Raw genomic sequence first — 12,757 nt, 5'->3', positions numbered from 1 at the left:
GCTGTATAGAATATGATACCATGAATGGAGTGTGAGAGATTATGGTTTATTTATGCAGGTCCATGTTCTGTCTTCAGTGTGTAGGTCAGGGCACTGAGACTAGGAATGAAGACAATATGAGACCAGAGAATAATGCATAGTATCAGATCATATTTTCATTTAACATGGATATGCATTGGGCTATTATGTCTGTTTTGTGAAAAATCAATTAATATCACTTTAAACCAATTTACAGGAATTATACCGGCATGGAAATACATAATAAAAATATGTCTTATATGCTCAGAGCTATTGCCTTTGCTGGACATCCCCACCAGAATAATATGCTTAGAGGTCACTTAAGATTTAAGACTGATATATATATCCTATTTCTTTAACTAGCATTTGAGAGAAGAATGTAATCAACTGTAGGGAGATATCCCAGGTACCTGTAGCTTTGGCCAGACCCCAAATGGGGTGTGGCCACAGCTAAGTAGTAGGCAGGAAGACTAAAAGGCTGGGGACAGGGAGCAAGCATGTCTTATTCCTTGGGGTCAGTTGGAGTGGCTACTTCTCCTTTGGAGGTGGGCAGCATGGAGACTGTCTGTGTCCCACTCTTGACATCAGCTGAAAAGGAAACTGAACCACATACTGGATAAGGGGTATAAGTGTTTATTTATTATGGGAAGTTACTCACAAAAGAAGCTGGTAACCCAGGTTAGCCTCTGCAAACTTTGAGTGTCCCTGTCCCAAGCCTTTTATTCCACCCACCTACTACTTACCTGTGACCATGCCCCAAAACGGGCATGGTCAATGCTACAGGAACTTGGGATATTTCCCTACAACAATCAACCTTACTTGCCTTGATTTTCCAGGTTATCAACTTATAGAAACTAAGATAATGCACAGTTCTAAACCTAAGTGATGTGCTCTTCCATGCTCCAAAATCAAGAGCATCTATCGTATGTGTGTTTTATTTGTGTTGTGACAATCATTTGATGAAAACACAAAACATATGTTTAAATAAATCTTATAAAACGAATGCCCAGAATAGTGGAAGAAAACAGAGAGATATTGATGGATGAACAACGATGGTTGTAGCACAGACAGGAGAGAGGGGGAAGGAGAAGGGAGAGAGAGGGGGGCAGGAACAGACATGGAGATGGAGACAGAGATTTAGACTCATGTAAGAGAGATACGAGAACAAGGGGAGTGATTTAAAGAACTCAAATCTGAGCTTTCTCTAGGTTGAATGACACCAACAGGAAGACTTTGATTTCTTTTCTTGAGGTACTGTGGAAGGATTACTATTGAGTCTGAGTTTTTTGTGAATGTGTTTGAATCTATGCATTTTAGAATATTGTATGAGGAATCACTAATGAAGTAAATCTATTCATTTGGTGCAATGAGTTGGGAACATTTATTGAATTAGTGTGGTGATGGGGAATGTACTGTATATGTTTAACAGCAAGTTAGACCGGACTAAGAGTCAAAGAGGATTCTGGGAAATGTAGTAGAGAAGTGGTGATCTGGGCAGGAAGTGACATAGCAAGGAGACTCATATTTAACCAAGGAGAAACAGGAAGTGGCTCTCTTTTCCCCTCTGCTCCTACTCCAGCGGCACGATGTGATCCACCGGCAAGGAGGGACGCCAATAAGGCATCTGATAAGATAAGTCTTATAAAATGAAAAGGTTTATGATAGTTAAGACTGAGCTAACAGATGAGAATCCTAGTCATTGGCCAAGCAGCATTGTACCTAATACAAGTTTCTGTGTATTCATTTGGGCCTAACTCAGGCAGGCAGCTGGTGTAAAGCTCAATGTGGCAGTGGGACTCGGCGGCGTTTTGCAGATTTACTGTAACAGTGTGGTATTTTGTATCCTTCATTATTAGGGAAGGTTAGAGTGAATATACTTTCTTGAGAATGTAAATTGTGAAAATACTTGTTATCAATATAAACAGGAGCCTGGAATTCTCCCAAAAGTTCCTCCCTCATCTGTCTGGGTGGTTGCGAGGTCCTGAAGAAAAGGGAAATTTACACTCCTTAAGTCAATGGAACCAGTAGGTGGCTCTAGTCCCTGAGAGCACCCCTTCTTATCTATTTTTCTCTTCCTGTATCTAATCCAGTTTGATTTCACCACAAATCACATCACAAGGAAAGAACAGTGCTTTCTCTGAATTACATCACAACTCCACCTTATTGCTTTGATCACAAAACATTCTACCTGTAGGGAATCCTCTGACTGCAGTTTATCATTTGCAGAGCAGAAAAAATCATGGATTAGAGAGACACTCATTCATAATGTATTGCCACAGTTTTCCCTTTGTGTTTTATAAAGGAAAAGCATATCAGTAGTAGTGGTCCCTTGAAAAGTGCTGGTCAAAGCATGGTCTACTCTGGGAGCATCCTTAATCAGCAATGCATCATCCCAGCAGTCCTTCTGCAAAGCTGACCAAGGCACTGCAGGACTGTGAGGAGGAAACAGAGTAACAGACACTCGGGATGATGGTTTCTGTGTAAGTCTCCACACTGATCTCTGTCATCTCAGCTTCCTGCTCCTCCCTGGTTTCTGACACACTCAGGATGTGGTTGCAACACTGTGTGCTGCAGTGTGTTGCACAGTAATAGGCAGCAGAGTCCTCAGATGTCAGGCTTCTGAGCTCCATGAATGCTGTGCTGGAGGATTTGTCTGCAGTCAGTTTGGCCTTGCCCTTGAACTTCTGATTGAGGTCAGTATAACCAGTATTAGGAAAAAAACTTCCAATCCACTCCAAGCCTTGTCCAGGCTTCTGCTTCACCCAGTGTATATACTCATAAATGAAGGTGTAGCCTGAAGTCTTGCAGGACAGCTTCACTGAGGACCCAGGCTTCACCAGCTCAGCCTCAGACGGCTTCAGCTTGACCTGGGAGTGGACACCTGTGGAGAGAAAGACACAGTGGATGTCACTGTCACCTGAGAACCTGGCCCCTCCTCAAGTCTGGAAATTGGAGCCCTTACCTGTAGCTGTTGTCACCAGGAAGAGGATGATCCAGCTCCAGCCCATGGTGAGGAACTGTGTGCTCAGTGACTGTAGAGAGGACACTGATCATGTGTAGTTGGTGTGGACATCCCTGTATTTACATTCATAGATTCACATGATTTGCATATTCATGAGCAGGGTGCCTCTTAGATAAGCACTGAGTCCATCTGGAGAGGAAGGAGGTAGAGGACACCTGGGTCAGGCATCAGGATGCTGAGGTCTAAATAATCATCCTGTCTGAGGAAGCATTCATTCATGAGACCTATGCAGATCCTGTGGATATAACATCAAGGCCTAATTCCTCAATTTACAAATAGAATCCCAACCTGAGAAATTATTTCATTTCCCTGACAAATTAACAGGTGTTGGTAGTGATGAGTAAAGTTGTTAATGGCAATTTCAAAACCTTCTAAATTGGGAGAAATTTTACTCTCTCATCTGTAAGATATTAATATTTTCTTTTCCAGAATGTTACAGGTGTCTGTTTCTGGTGATTTTTTTTCTTTTTCTAAATACCTTTCTTCTAGTATATTCTTTAGTTTCAATAGAAAAAGGCATTAGGGTTTCTGGTCGAAATATGGGAAATATCTGAGAGGACTGGGCATAGAATTTCATCAGAATATTTTTCATGAAAAAAATGTTTTACAAAAATCCAAAATAAATAAATATTTTTAAAAATGAGAAAATACAAATTTGTGCAATATTAACAATGAATTTTTACTGTGTTTGAAAATTCTTGTCTTCACATATCAACTGTATCAGCTGTTGTTCAGCTGATAAGTCTTTAAGAAGGGAATCCACAGGGGCTCTGGGGTCCCTCCAATCATCATCTGATTTCCATCCTAATGATTGATGTCTCCATGGTGCCCCCTGTTGTCCTTACAATTTTTATACTCTTATCATTCTGAGTTTAAAAAGAATAAACTTGTCACAGATTCAGTCATTCTGTGGCCTCTCCATCCTGGCCTTTTAAAACTCAGTTCTCACTGACCATAATCAGGAGAACCTGGCTGGTTCTTTTAAGGTTTGTATCAACTGGACTCATAGAGTTGTTGAAGAATTATTTGCCCAAATCTAAGCAGAAATAAGTCATCTCACATTCTTTTAATATTGCTCAAGAATGTCTGTTTTTATTCAATACACCTGTGAGATATTGAGTAGCTAATCTACAGACTTCTGGTGTCAAGTGTCTGCCCAACCTAGAGGTTCACTGTGGTCACCATATGTCCCTGGCTGCCATGTGGCCTGACCTCACCCTGGTGTCAGGGAACAAACAGTGGTTCTCTTGGTTTTCACTCACAGTGTACTGTTCAATGAGTTGTGATTGCCTGGATCTCAGTAATCACACATTCTGTTTGTCTATTTGTTCACAAAAAAATTCTTGACACATTGCTGAGGTCCCTATAATAGTATCGAGAGAAGGCTCGGGCCTGGAAAAGTAGATTCTGTTTCTTTTCCAGATTCCTGAAACCAGTAGTAATCCTTAATGCTGAACCAACTCCAACCATCAGTTCTCCAGTTGATAATCTCTAACTCACAGGTAACACTCCACGTTTCCTACCTTCAACTGAGTCAAAGAGTTCACAACAGTGAGCAAGTAGACAATGTGAACTAGGAAATACCAACAGAAAGCAGAAAACTGAGATAAGGAACTCTGTTGCCAATGAAAGCTGAGCTAGAACAGACCCCTGAGATGACATCACCTGGCTTGTGCACAATGATCACTCAGACTTTTCACAAGATGGGGAACAAGAAACACCTGTAAAGGAATCATTGCATGGGATTGAGTTGCATTGTAATCTTTACAAGGATGCAATTTTCCAATATGATTGTGTAAATCTGTGAATTAACTGCACCCTTCCAGAGCTTTAACACATTGGAAGCTGGAAACAGTAGACACCCTGTTTTCCCAACTTTCTGAGGTAGTCACATTCATTCATGGAAGATTTGGATTCTATTCCTCAAGATGGGAAATAAAGAGTAAGTTTTTCAGATTATTTACATTTCCCCATGATTTCCATCTAAACCTATCATCACCAAGTCTTAAAATTGTAGACAATGTGGAAAATCAAGGAGTTTTATTTTTGTTTTTATTCTGACAGCAGGTTGCAAACAGATACCTTAGATGCTCCATGGGGAAATAATTGTATGCATGGTAAAATTGAAACAGTAGTAACTGTGATAGAATAGGACATGGCCAAGGGTCCCTAGAAGATTATTTGAACAGGAAGAAGAAACCACGTATTCTAAAATGTAATCAGACGTACACTTATTTACAGGGAAGTACATGGTGTCAAATGAGAACTGCCTGTCTTCTGAGGGCCATCTAGTATTTCTGAGTAGCTCCAGCATTTCTTAAGGGCCTGTGTTGTTCCCAAGCTCCTGTGTAGGGAGGCTTGTGTGTGACTTCACACTGAAGTCTCCTCCTGTGTCTCTGGAACAGTAAGTCATGGCAGGAGGTTCATTTAAGAAAACTTGGCAATTGAGGTATCCCTACCAATGCTGATGATGGAGTTCAAGTCCCTATTGCAAATTCTGTCTCCAGTAGTCCAGTACCTTCTTTTTGACACAGTCAAAGAATAGTATTTATAAGTGTAAACACAGGAGGATTTGTTTAATTTGATGGTTTTAATTACAGTACAAATTTAAGTACTGTTTGGACAATATATCCCAGCATTGGGAGTGAGTGCCAACCTCACTACAGACTTTGTGCCTCAGTCATGTGCAGTTCACCTCAGGAAATCCCTGCTCTGCCTTGTGGGGTGGGTCACACAGCTGCAGTGATGTGTGGACCCCACTCAGTCTGTGGCACATTCCTTAGGCATAGCCACAACTGCTTCCTGTCAATAATCTAGGAAGTGCTATGACATTCAGATGTATCCAAGGATGGAAGTAATGGAGAACCCAACATAGAATTAATTTTTTAATGGTTAAACTACTGTAAGGCCAAGGTGAGCTGTCTTTCAAAACATGGTTTTATTTAAAAGAAAAATTCCTAAGACCAGAGAGATGGCTCAGCTGGTTTGGGTTAGATTCACAATCAAAAGTACAAGAAATACTACTGTGTATCCTGTCTTCAGAGGCAGAGTGAGGAACAAATAAACATAAACACGGCATTTCAGCAACAGAGAGACAAAAGACTCACTGTGTTCTCTGTGCTTAGGGAGTGGGAAGAAAAATCAGAGCAAACCAGGTGTTTTTCATTCCTTGCTCTGAGTTCTTAGGGTTGGTAAGGGCTGAGCGCCCCCTGCTGGCCCAGAGCTCCTCTGCAGGGAGGTTTGTGTCTGGGCTCATGCTGAAGTCCCCTCACTGTGTGTCTTGCACAGTAATATGTGGCTGTGTCCTCAGTGGTCACAGAGTTCAGCTGCAGGAAGAACTGGTTCTTGGCTGTGTCTCTGGTGATGGAGATGCGGCTCTTGAGGGATGGGTTGTAGTCGGTGCCACCACTATAACCTATGTACCCCATCCACTCCAGCTTCCTCCCTGGGAACTGCCTGATGCAGCTCCAGTAGTAATCACTGGTGGTGATGGAGAAATCAGTGACAGAGCAAGTGAGGGACAGCGACTGTGAGGGCTTCACCAGGCCAGGTCCTGACTCCTGAAGCTGGATCTGGGACAGGACACCTGCAGACAGGAAGAATCAGTTCTGTCAATCACATGTTGTCACATCCCCTCATGGACACATGTAAGAAATGGTCACACTCATCAGGTCCTAGTTTTCCCCTGTGAGATAAACGTTCTTCATGGTGATTGAGGGAACCGTTGAACTGGGTCTTTTCTGTTATCGTAGTTCTCCTAGGAGAGTGACACAGGAACAAACTGATCTTGTGTACTTCGAGGGGAGGGTTCTAACTGCAATCGGAGCTCGTCTTCTGGCCTTGCCATTAACAGAGATGAATAAACTCCCTTCCTGGACCCTCTGAAATTACTCCCTAATCTCTGCATAACTAATTTATTTTGTTTTCCCTTTGTAGTCCCACAACAAATATATTTAGGAATGTTTTGGATTGTATGAACATGATGTAATATTGGACTTGTCCCTCTTTATTAACTTTGACATAGCATGGTCTCCAGTTGATTAAACTCACTCCCATGTGGGGATTCCTGTGACATGTTTGTAGACAGTATTATTCTCTCTTCACAATCCTGCACAGGTCAGAAAGGTTGTCCTAAAAATCTTCTAAGGCTTGGATGCATCATGACCCACAAGATAAGGAAGGGTAAGGAGGAATTCTGAAAATAAATTCCAAGTGGAAAATACGTGTTCTGGCATGATATTCCAATCAACTGTCAATCTGAGTGTTCTCATGCATGTGAGAGCAGATGAAAGACCCCAACTCAAACCCAGCCTGATACCCTCCAGCATGTATTTGAAAATCACTCTGGCCACACACAGCTCTGGGAAAAAGAACAAATGAAATGGTCGGTCATGTTGACCAGTCTCTGCAAATTGTTATTATTACCAGTTTCCAAGGAATGTTATTATCCTCAACAACTGTCTCATTTCTAAAAATTGTTATGGGTTACCCTGCTCCAGAGAATCATCACCACCCACGTTTTGAAAATAAGTATAAGTCACTCTGTTCCCAGAAAAAACACTAGCTGTCCCATGGCCTTGCAAATCTAAACACCAAAATAACATTCCAAGCCCCTCAACAGCTTTTAAAATTGTAAGTTCAGTTCCTAACCAATCAGTAAATGACTCATGTATGTTATAGCCAATCAATACGTTGCCTACTGACAAAAAAGATGTAAAAACTGCTTGCTTTGGAAACTCAAGGTTGTTCTCTTCCCACTGAGTGACTCCAACGCTTTGTAATAAAATCCTTTTGCTTTTACATTGAATTTGTGTCATGTGAGTGACTCTGTGGGGTGTGTCTCCCGAAGTTGGACCCCCATTTTGGGCCCAACAGAGCCAGGTCAGATGGGAAAGAAATTGGATTTTCTAGCAACAGGTTTGGTTTACACAGCTTGTTGACTTTATAAGAATTAAAAATGTTTAAGCCAGAGGATCTAACTTCGAAGATGTTCTTGTAATTGTCTTAATAATTGTTGCAAAAATATCAAGACAGAATTATTTCGATTCCTGATATTCAGTGTTTGTACAGTCCATATGTGTATGCATTCTCCTAAGTAGAAAAACAAAAACGAAAAAAGCATTCACAGACAGAAATGATAGGCTTCAGATATGTCAAAGTTGTAACAGAGCAAAGATCAATAGATGTCTTAAGTGGTCCTTGCTGCCTGCAAGAACAGAAATATTGTGTATGGGGGAGGGGCTTTGTGAACCATATGAAAATGTCCAGTTTATGTCAATCAATCTCAGCCTAGAACTTGTGTCAAAGAGAATCCAATTTCAGGAAACAGGAGAATGCATAAGCAGGGCTGCTGATGGCATGAACAGTCCTCTTACATTCCCAGCTTGGAATCCCACTGCTCTGGTCCCAATGGTTCCTGAGCAGGAGCTCAAAGTGGCAAATCCAATACGCAGGGGAATTCACAGCCTGACATCCAGCTACATCTCTAACACTAAGACAATAAGAAACTCGACTAAAACTAACAAAAGATCAATTAGAATAACTTACAAATAAATCTCTAAAATTAGATTTATGAGGAAAAGTACAGTGACTCCCCACAAATCTATAGGGACAACTTCAAACAAAGTATTTTTGTGATATTAGGTACAGCAAATTGAATTTTGAAAGGGGTTTTGTTTGCCCTAATATTGTCGATTTGTATTTTACTGTTCAAATTTATATAATAGTTTATTCACAGCTATAACAGAAAAAGATCTACTCTCTTAAATCTAAAGGATATTGATATCATAATGTACTGACACAGCTTGTGTTTATTTTTGTTTCATTAAAGAAGCATGTCAATGGAGGTGGTCACTGATAAAGAAGTGATCAAGCATGGTGCATTGTAGGGGCATGTTGAATCAATATCTCTTCATTGCCACATATCCATTGCTTTGGAAAAGTTGACAATGTCACTATAGTGCTATGATGAGGAGCAGTCAAAGGGACACACAGACTGAAAATTTCTGAGTAATTTCCCAGGCTAATCTTCTCTGTCCTATCAGACTCAGGGCAGTTTCCTGTCCCTCCAGGGTTTCTGACACACTCAGGATGTGGTTATAACACTGTGTCTCTTGCACAGTAATAGACTGCAGAGTCCTCAGATGTCAGGCTGCTGAGCTCCATGTAGGCTGTGCTGGAGGATGTGTCTGCAGTCAGTGTGGCCTTGCCCTGGAACTTCTGAGCATATTTAGTATTACCATTTTCTGGATCAATTCTTCCAACCCACTCCAGGCCCTGTCCAGGCCTCTGCTTCACCCAGTACATATAGTAGCTGGTGAAGGTGTAGCCTGAAGCCTTGCAGGACAGCTTCACTGAGGACCCAGGCTTCACCAGCTCAGCCCCAGACTGCAACAGCTGGACCTGGGAGTGGACACCTGTGGAGAGAAAGACAGAGTGGATGTCGCTGTCTCCTGAGTGCATGGCCCCTCCTTAAGTCTGGAACTTGGAGCCCTTACCTGTAGCTGCTGTCACCAGGAAGAGGATGATCCAGCTCCATCCCATGGTGAGGACCTGTGTGCTCAGTGACTGTGGAGAGGACACTGATCATGTGTTGTTGGTGGTGTGGACATCCCTGTATTTACCACCATTGACTCACATGATTTGCATATTCATGAGCATGGTAATTCTTAGATAAGGACCTAGTCCAGCTAGAAAATAAGAAGGTAGAGGACACCTGGGAGAGACAGCAGGATGCTTAGGGCCAAGTCTGAATCCTCTCTGAGGAAATGTATAATTTACTTCTTCCTGGATTCCAGGGCAGATGCTGATGATATAACATCACTACATTTCTACTATAAAGTATTGACTCAAATATGGTAAACAAAAACTCAACTGCAAGAGAATGTGTGCAACAAGTTCACTAATTTAAAACTCCTGCTCTCTGAATCTTGCATATAGTGTGTTCATTCCCTCAGTACTTGACCACAGGTTTGAGAAAGTCTTCAGGTTATTATTCCCTGTCCTCAACCCCAAGTTAGTTTCTTACCCCTTCAGGGTTTCTGACATACCTCAGATGTGTCCTGTGACACTGTTGTTTGAACAGTAATAGACAGCAGAGACCTCAGATTTCAACCTGCTGAGTTCCATGTAGACTTGTTGGATATTGTGTCTGCAGTCAGTGTGACTCTGCCCTGAATGTTCTGTAAATAATTTGTTTGGCCAATTCTTGGGAGTATCAATCCTACCATTGCTATCTCGTGTATAGGTTTTGCTGCAGCCAATTCATATACAAAATTGGGAAGCTATCTTTGTCAAAGTCCTTGCAGGAAAATTTTACTGAATCTACAGGACTCCCCAATACAACTCCAAACATCTGCAACTGAACCTAACAAAGGACATCCCATACAGAAAGAATGGCATGATCACTTCCATCTCTGCCCCCCCCCCATCAGCGCTGTTCCTGGAAATTGATTTACCTATAATTGCTGCTACCAGGTAGAGGACAATCTTACTTCAGTCCACTGTGAGAACTTGTGTGCTCTGGAACTGTGGTCAAATGAGGACTAATGCAGTCCTGCTGGTTGTGTGGATATCCCTGTAAATTATCTAATCATGGCGAATGGTATTTATTCCATCAAAATATGATCATATTGAGACAGAACAGGTAGAGTTTTTCCATGTTAGTCAGGGACAGGGAGAATGAGGCTCAATTCCTAAACCTGTCTGGAGAAATAAATTCCTTGCTTAATCCCAGCCCCTGTGTGGACAGCGCTCTTCCATCCCAGTGAGAATCCAGTCACCACATCCGGGTACATTGGAGTGAACCACACTTCAAGGGTTCAAGGCTCATCTGAACCTCCTTATGGTCAACCATGTTTATGATGCTGAGGAGACACGTTGACCACCCTGGCCCCATCAGACACTGGCACAGAGCTGTGGAGGCTGCTGTCCATTCCAGTGATCAGCAGGAATGTGCTCACCTCTGATGTTAGCTGGGAACTCCTGGGACACTTTTCCAAAAAGGTTCCCCAGTGTTCTGGAGCTCAACTACCCTTAACCTTTACCGATAATTCTTTCATAATCTATTATCCTATCCAGCAGCTGTATGAATCCATTCTGGATCTTGATGACGTTACTATAGATTTTATTTAACCGGCAGCCTCTGCAGTGTTGCAGCATGGAGATCTCACATGTCAGCTACAGCACAGTCTCTCAATGTAATGGCAATGAAATCCAGAGTTTGTTGAAATCTACTCAATGTACAACATCATTTACTGCTTTTGCTGCTCTTTACTTCCCAGAGATTGATTTATCCACAGCACCCCCTGCTGCTTCTCAGGACTGTATGAGTTCTAATATACAGACACCTCACTATGACTCTTCTTTATTTATCCTCTTGGTAATGTGCCTGATGATGTTGAGTAGAGATTTCATGCATGGATGATGAGCTGTGCCTTAAAATCTGTCTCCATGAACCCAGTACTTTCTCTAGGGCTGTTAGATGAAGCTTTATCAGTGATGAAGGGAGTGAACAGAGACAGCACAATTGATGGATGGGATCCAGGATTGCTTTATAGTGCAATTTCCCAAATCCTTCTGCTGCACTTGGGACAGTAAATTCACAACTCCTGGAATATGAACAAATGTGGTATGTGCGGATCTGTTCCCAACTTCAGAAAGTATTTCACCTTTGAGAAGTGATAAGAATTTATGGAAATTTAGACTTGGTGAAATCTGTTTGCTAATTCATCATTTGTATTATGGGTGGGGTGTACACCTCTATGTAAAGATTTAAAAGGGATTTTCATTCCTTTTTCATCTACCTTTCTGGCTCTAAATGGTGGTTGTATTCTCTCTGAATCTAGCTTTTCCAAGATCAGCATCCTCTTATTCACGTAAAGTCATGGCTATTGATTTTCAGAGACTTGGATGGACTTGCTATAAGGTTAGTGAATGACAGCTGTGGAGCTGAATAATCCACTACCAGCTCCAAGGAGTGAGGGGAACCAGTATATAGACATAGATTAGATATAGATATAGATATAGATATAGATATAGATATAGATATAGGTCATATGTTTGTTCACATGCATATAACTGTGTGACTTGTAGGCACACATAATCTCCCCTAAAATATGCTGTATATTCAGTTGTAGATGGGTTTGTCTGGATGGAAGTACTGTGACTATGAGACAGATGCATTTCAGTCCCATACAAGTATCTCCTGCATTGAAAACTTTCAAGTGTCTCATGGTACTCGATATTCCATTTCTGTATGTAAGTGCTTTGACTGCCTCGTGTACTCAAAGAAGAGTTGTTGAAGTCAAGCTCACATGTAAAATATATGTAGTACATCGTAGATGCTTTTGTGTGCAGGATGTTTCTTCCCTGCATTGCTGAAATGGGTGACTGCTGTTGATTCTAACTAAAGAGGGCTAAACATTCACAATACAACATGGGCAGGAAAACACAACACAGCAATTTCACAGAAGAGTGAGAACATTAATAAAAATAATTAAATATTGATGCATACTTAACCTGGGTGACTCTTAGTAGTTGAAACAATTTTGAATTTAGAATTGAAGTAGGTCTGTGTTTCCAAGAATTGATAATGAGAGACAGCTCTACTTAGAGAAAGTGAAAATGGACAACTGTGAGAAGAGTCCAAATCTAAGAGATCCGCCTGGAAAAGACACCAGATTACCAGCAGAGACATGAGCCATGAAGACTCTCTAT

At 41.5% G+C, this 12,757-nt stretch overlaps 2 gene segments (V, D, J or C); both read right to left on the bottom strand.

Annotated features, from left to right (window-relative positions):
• Positions 1–520: 520 nt before the first annotated feature.
• On the bottom strand, positions 521–3,026 carry LOC103164550. The segment is given in 3 exon segments: positions 521–606; positions 2,561–2,899; positions 2,981–3,026. Coding segments are annotated over 3 exon segments (471 nt in total).
• A 6,110-nt stretch (positions 3,027–9,136) lies between these two features.
• On the bottom strand, positions 9,137–9,589 carry LOC103164549. The segment is given in 2 exon segments: positions 9,137–9,456; positions 9,538–9,589. Coding segments are annotated over 2 exon segments (366 nt in total).
• Positions 9,590–12,757: the final 3,168 nt, after the last annotated feature.

Source organism: Cricetulus griseus, chromosome 5 (assembly GCF_003668045.3).
Source record: "Cricetulus griseus strain 17A/GY chromosome 5, alternate assembly CriGri-PICRH-1.0, whole genome shotgun sequence".
NCBI lineage: Eukaryota > Metazoa > Chordata > Mammalia > Rodentia > Cricetidae > Cricetulus > Cricetulus griseus.
Note: the sequence above shows the minus strand (reverse complement) of the source record. Positions and strands in the feature narration are given on the sequence as shown.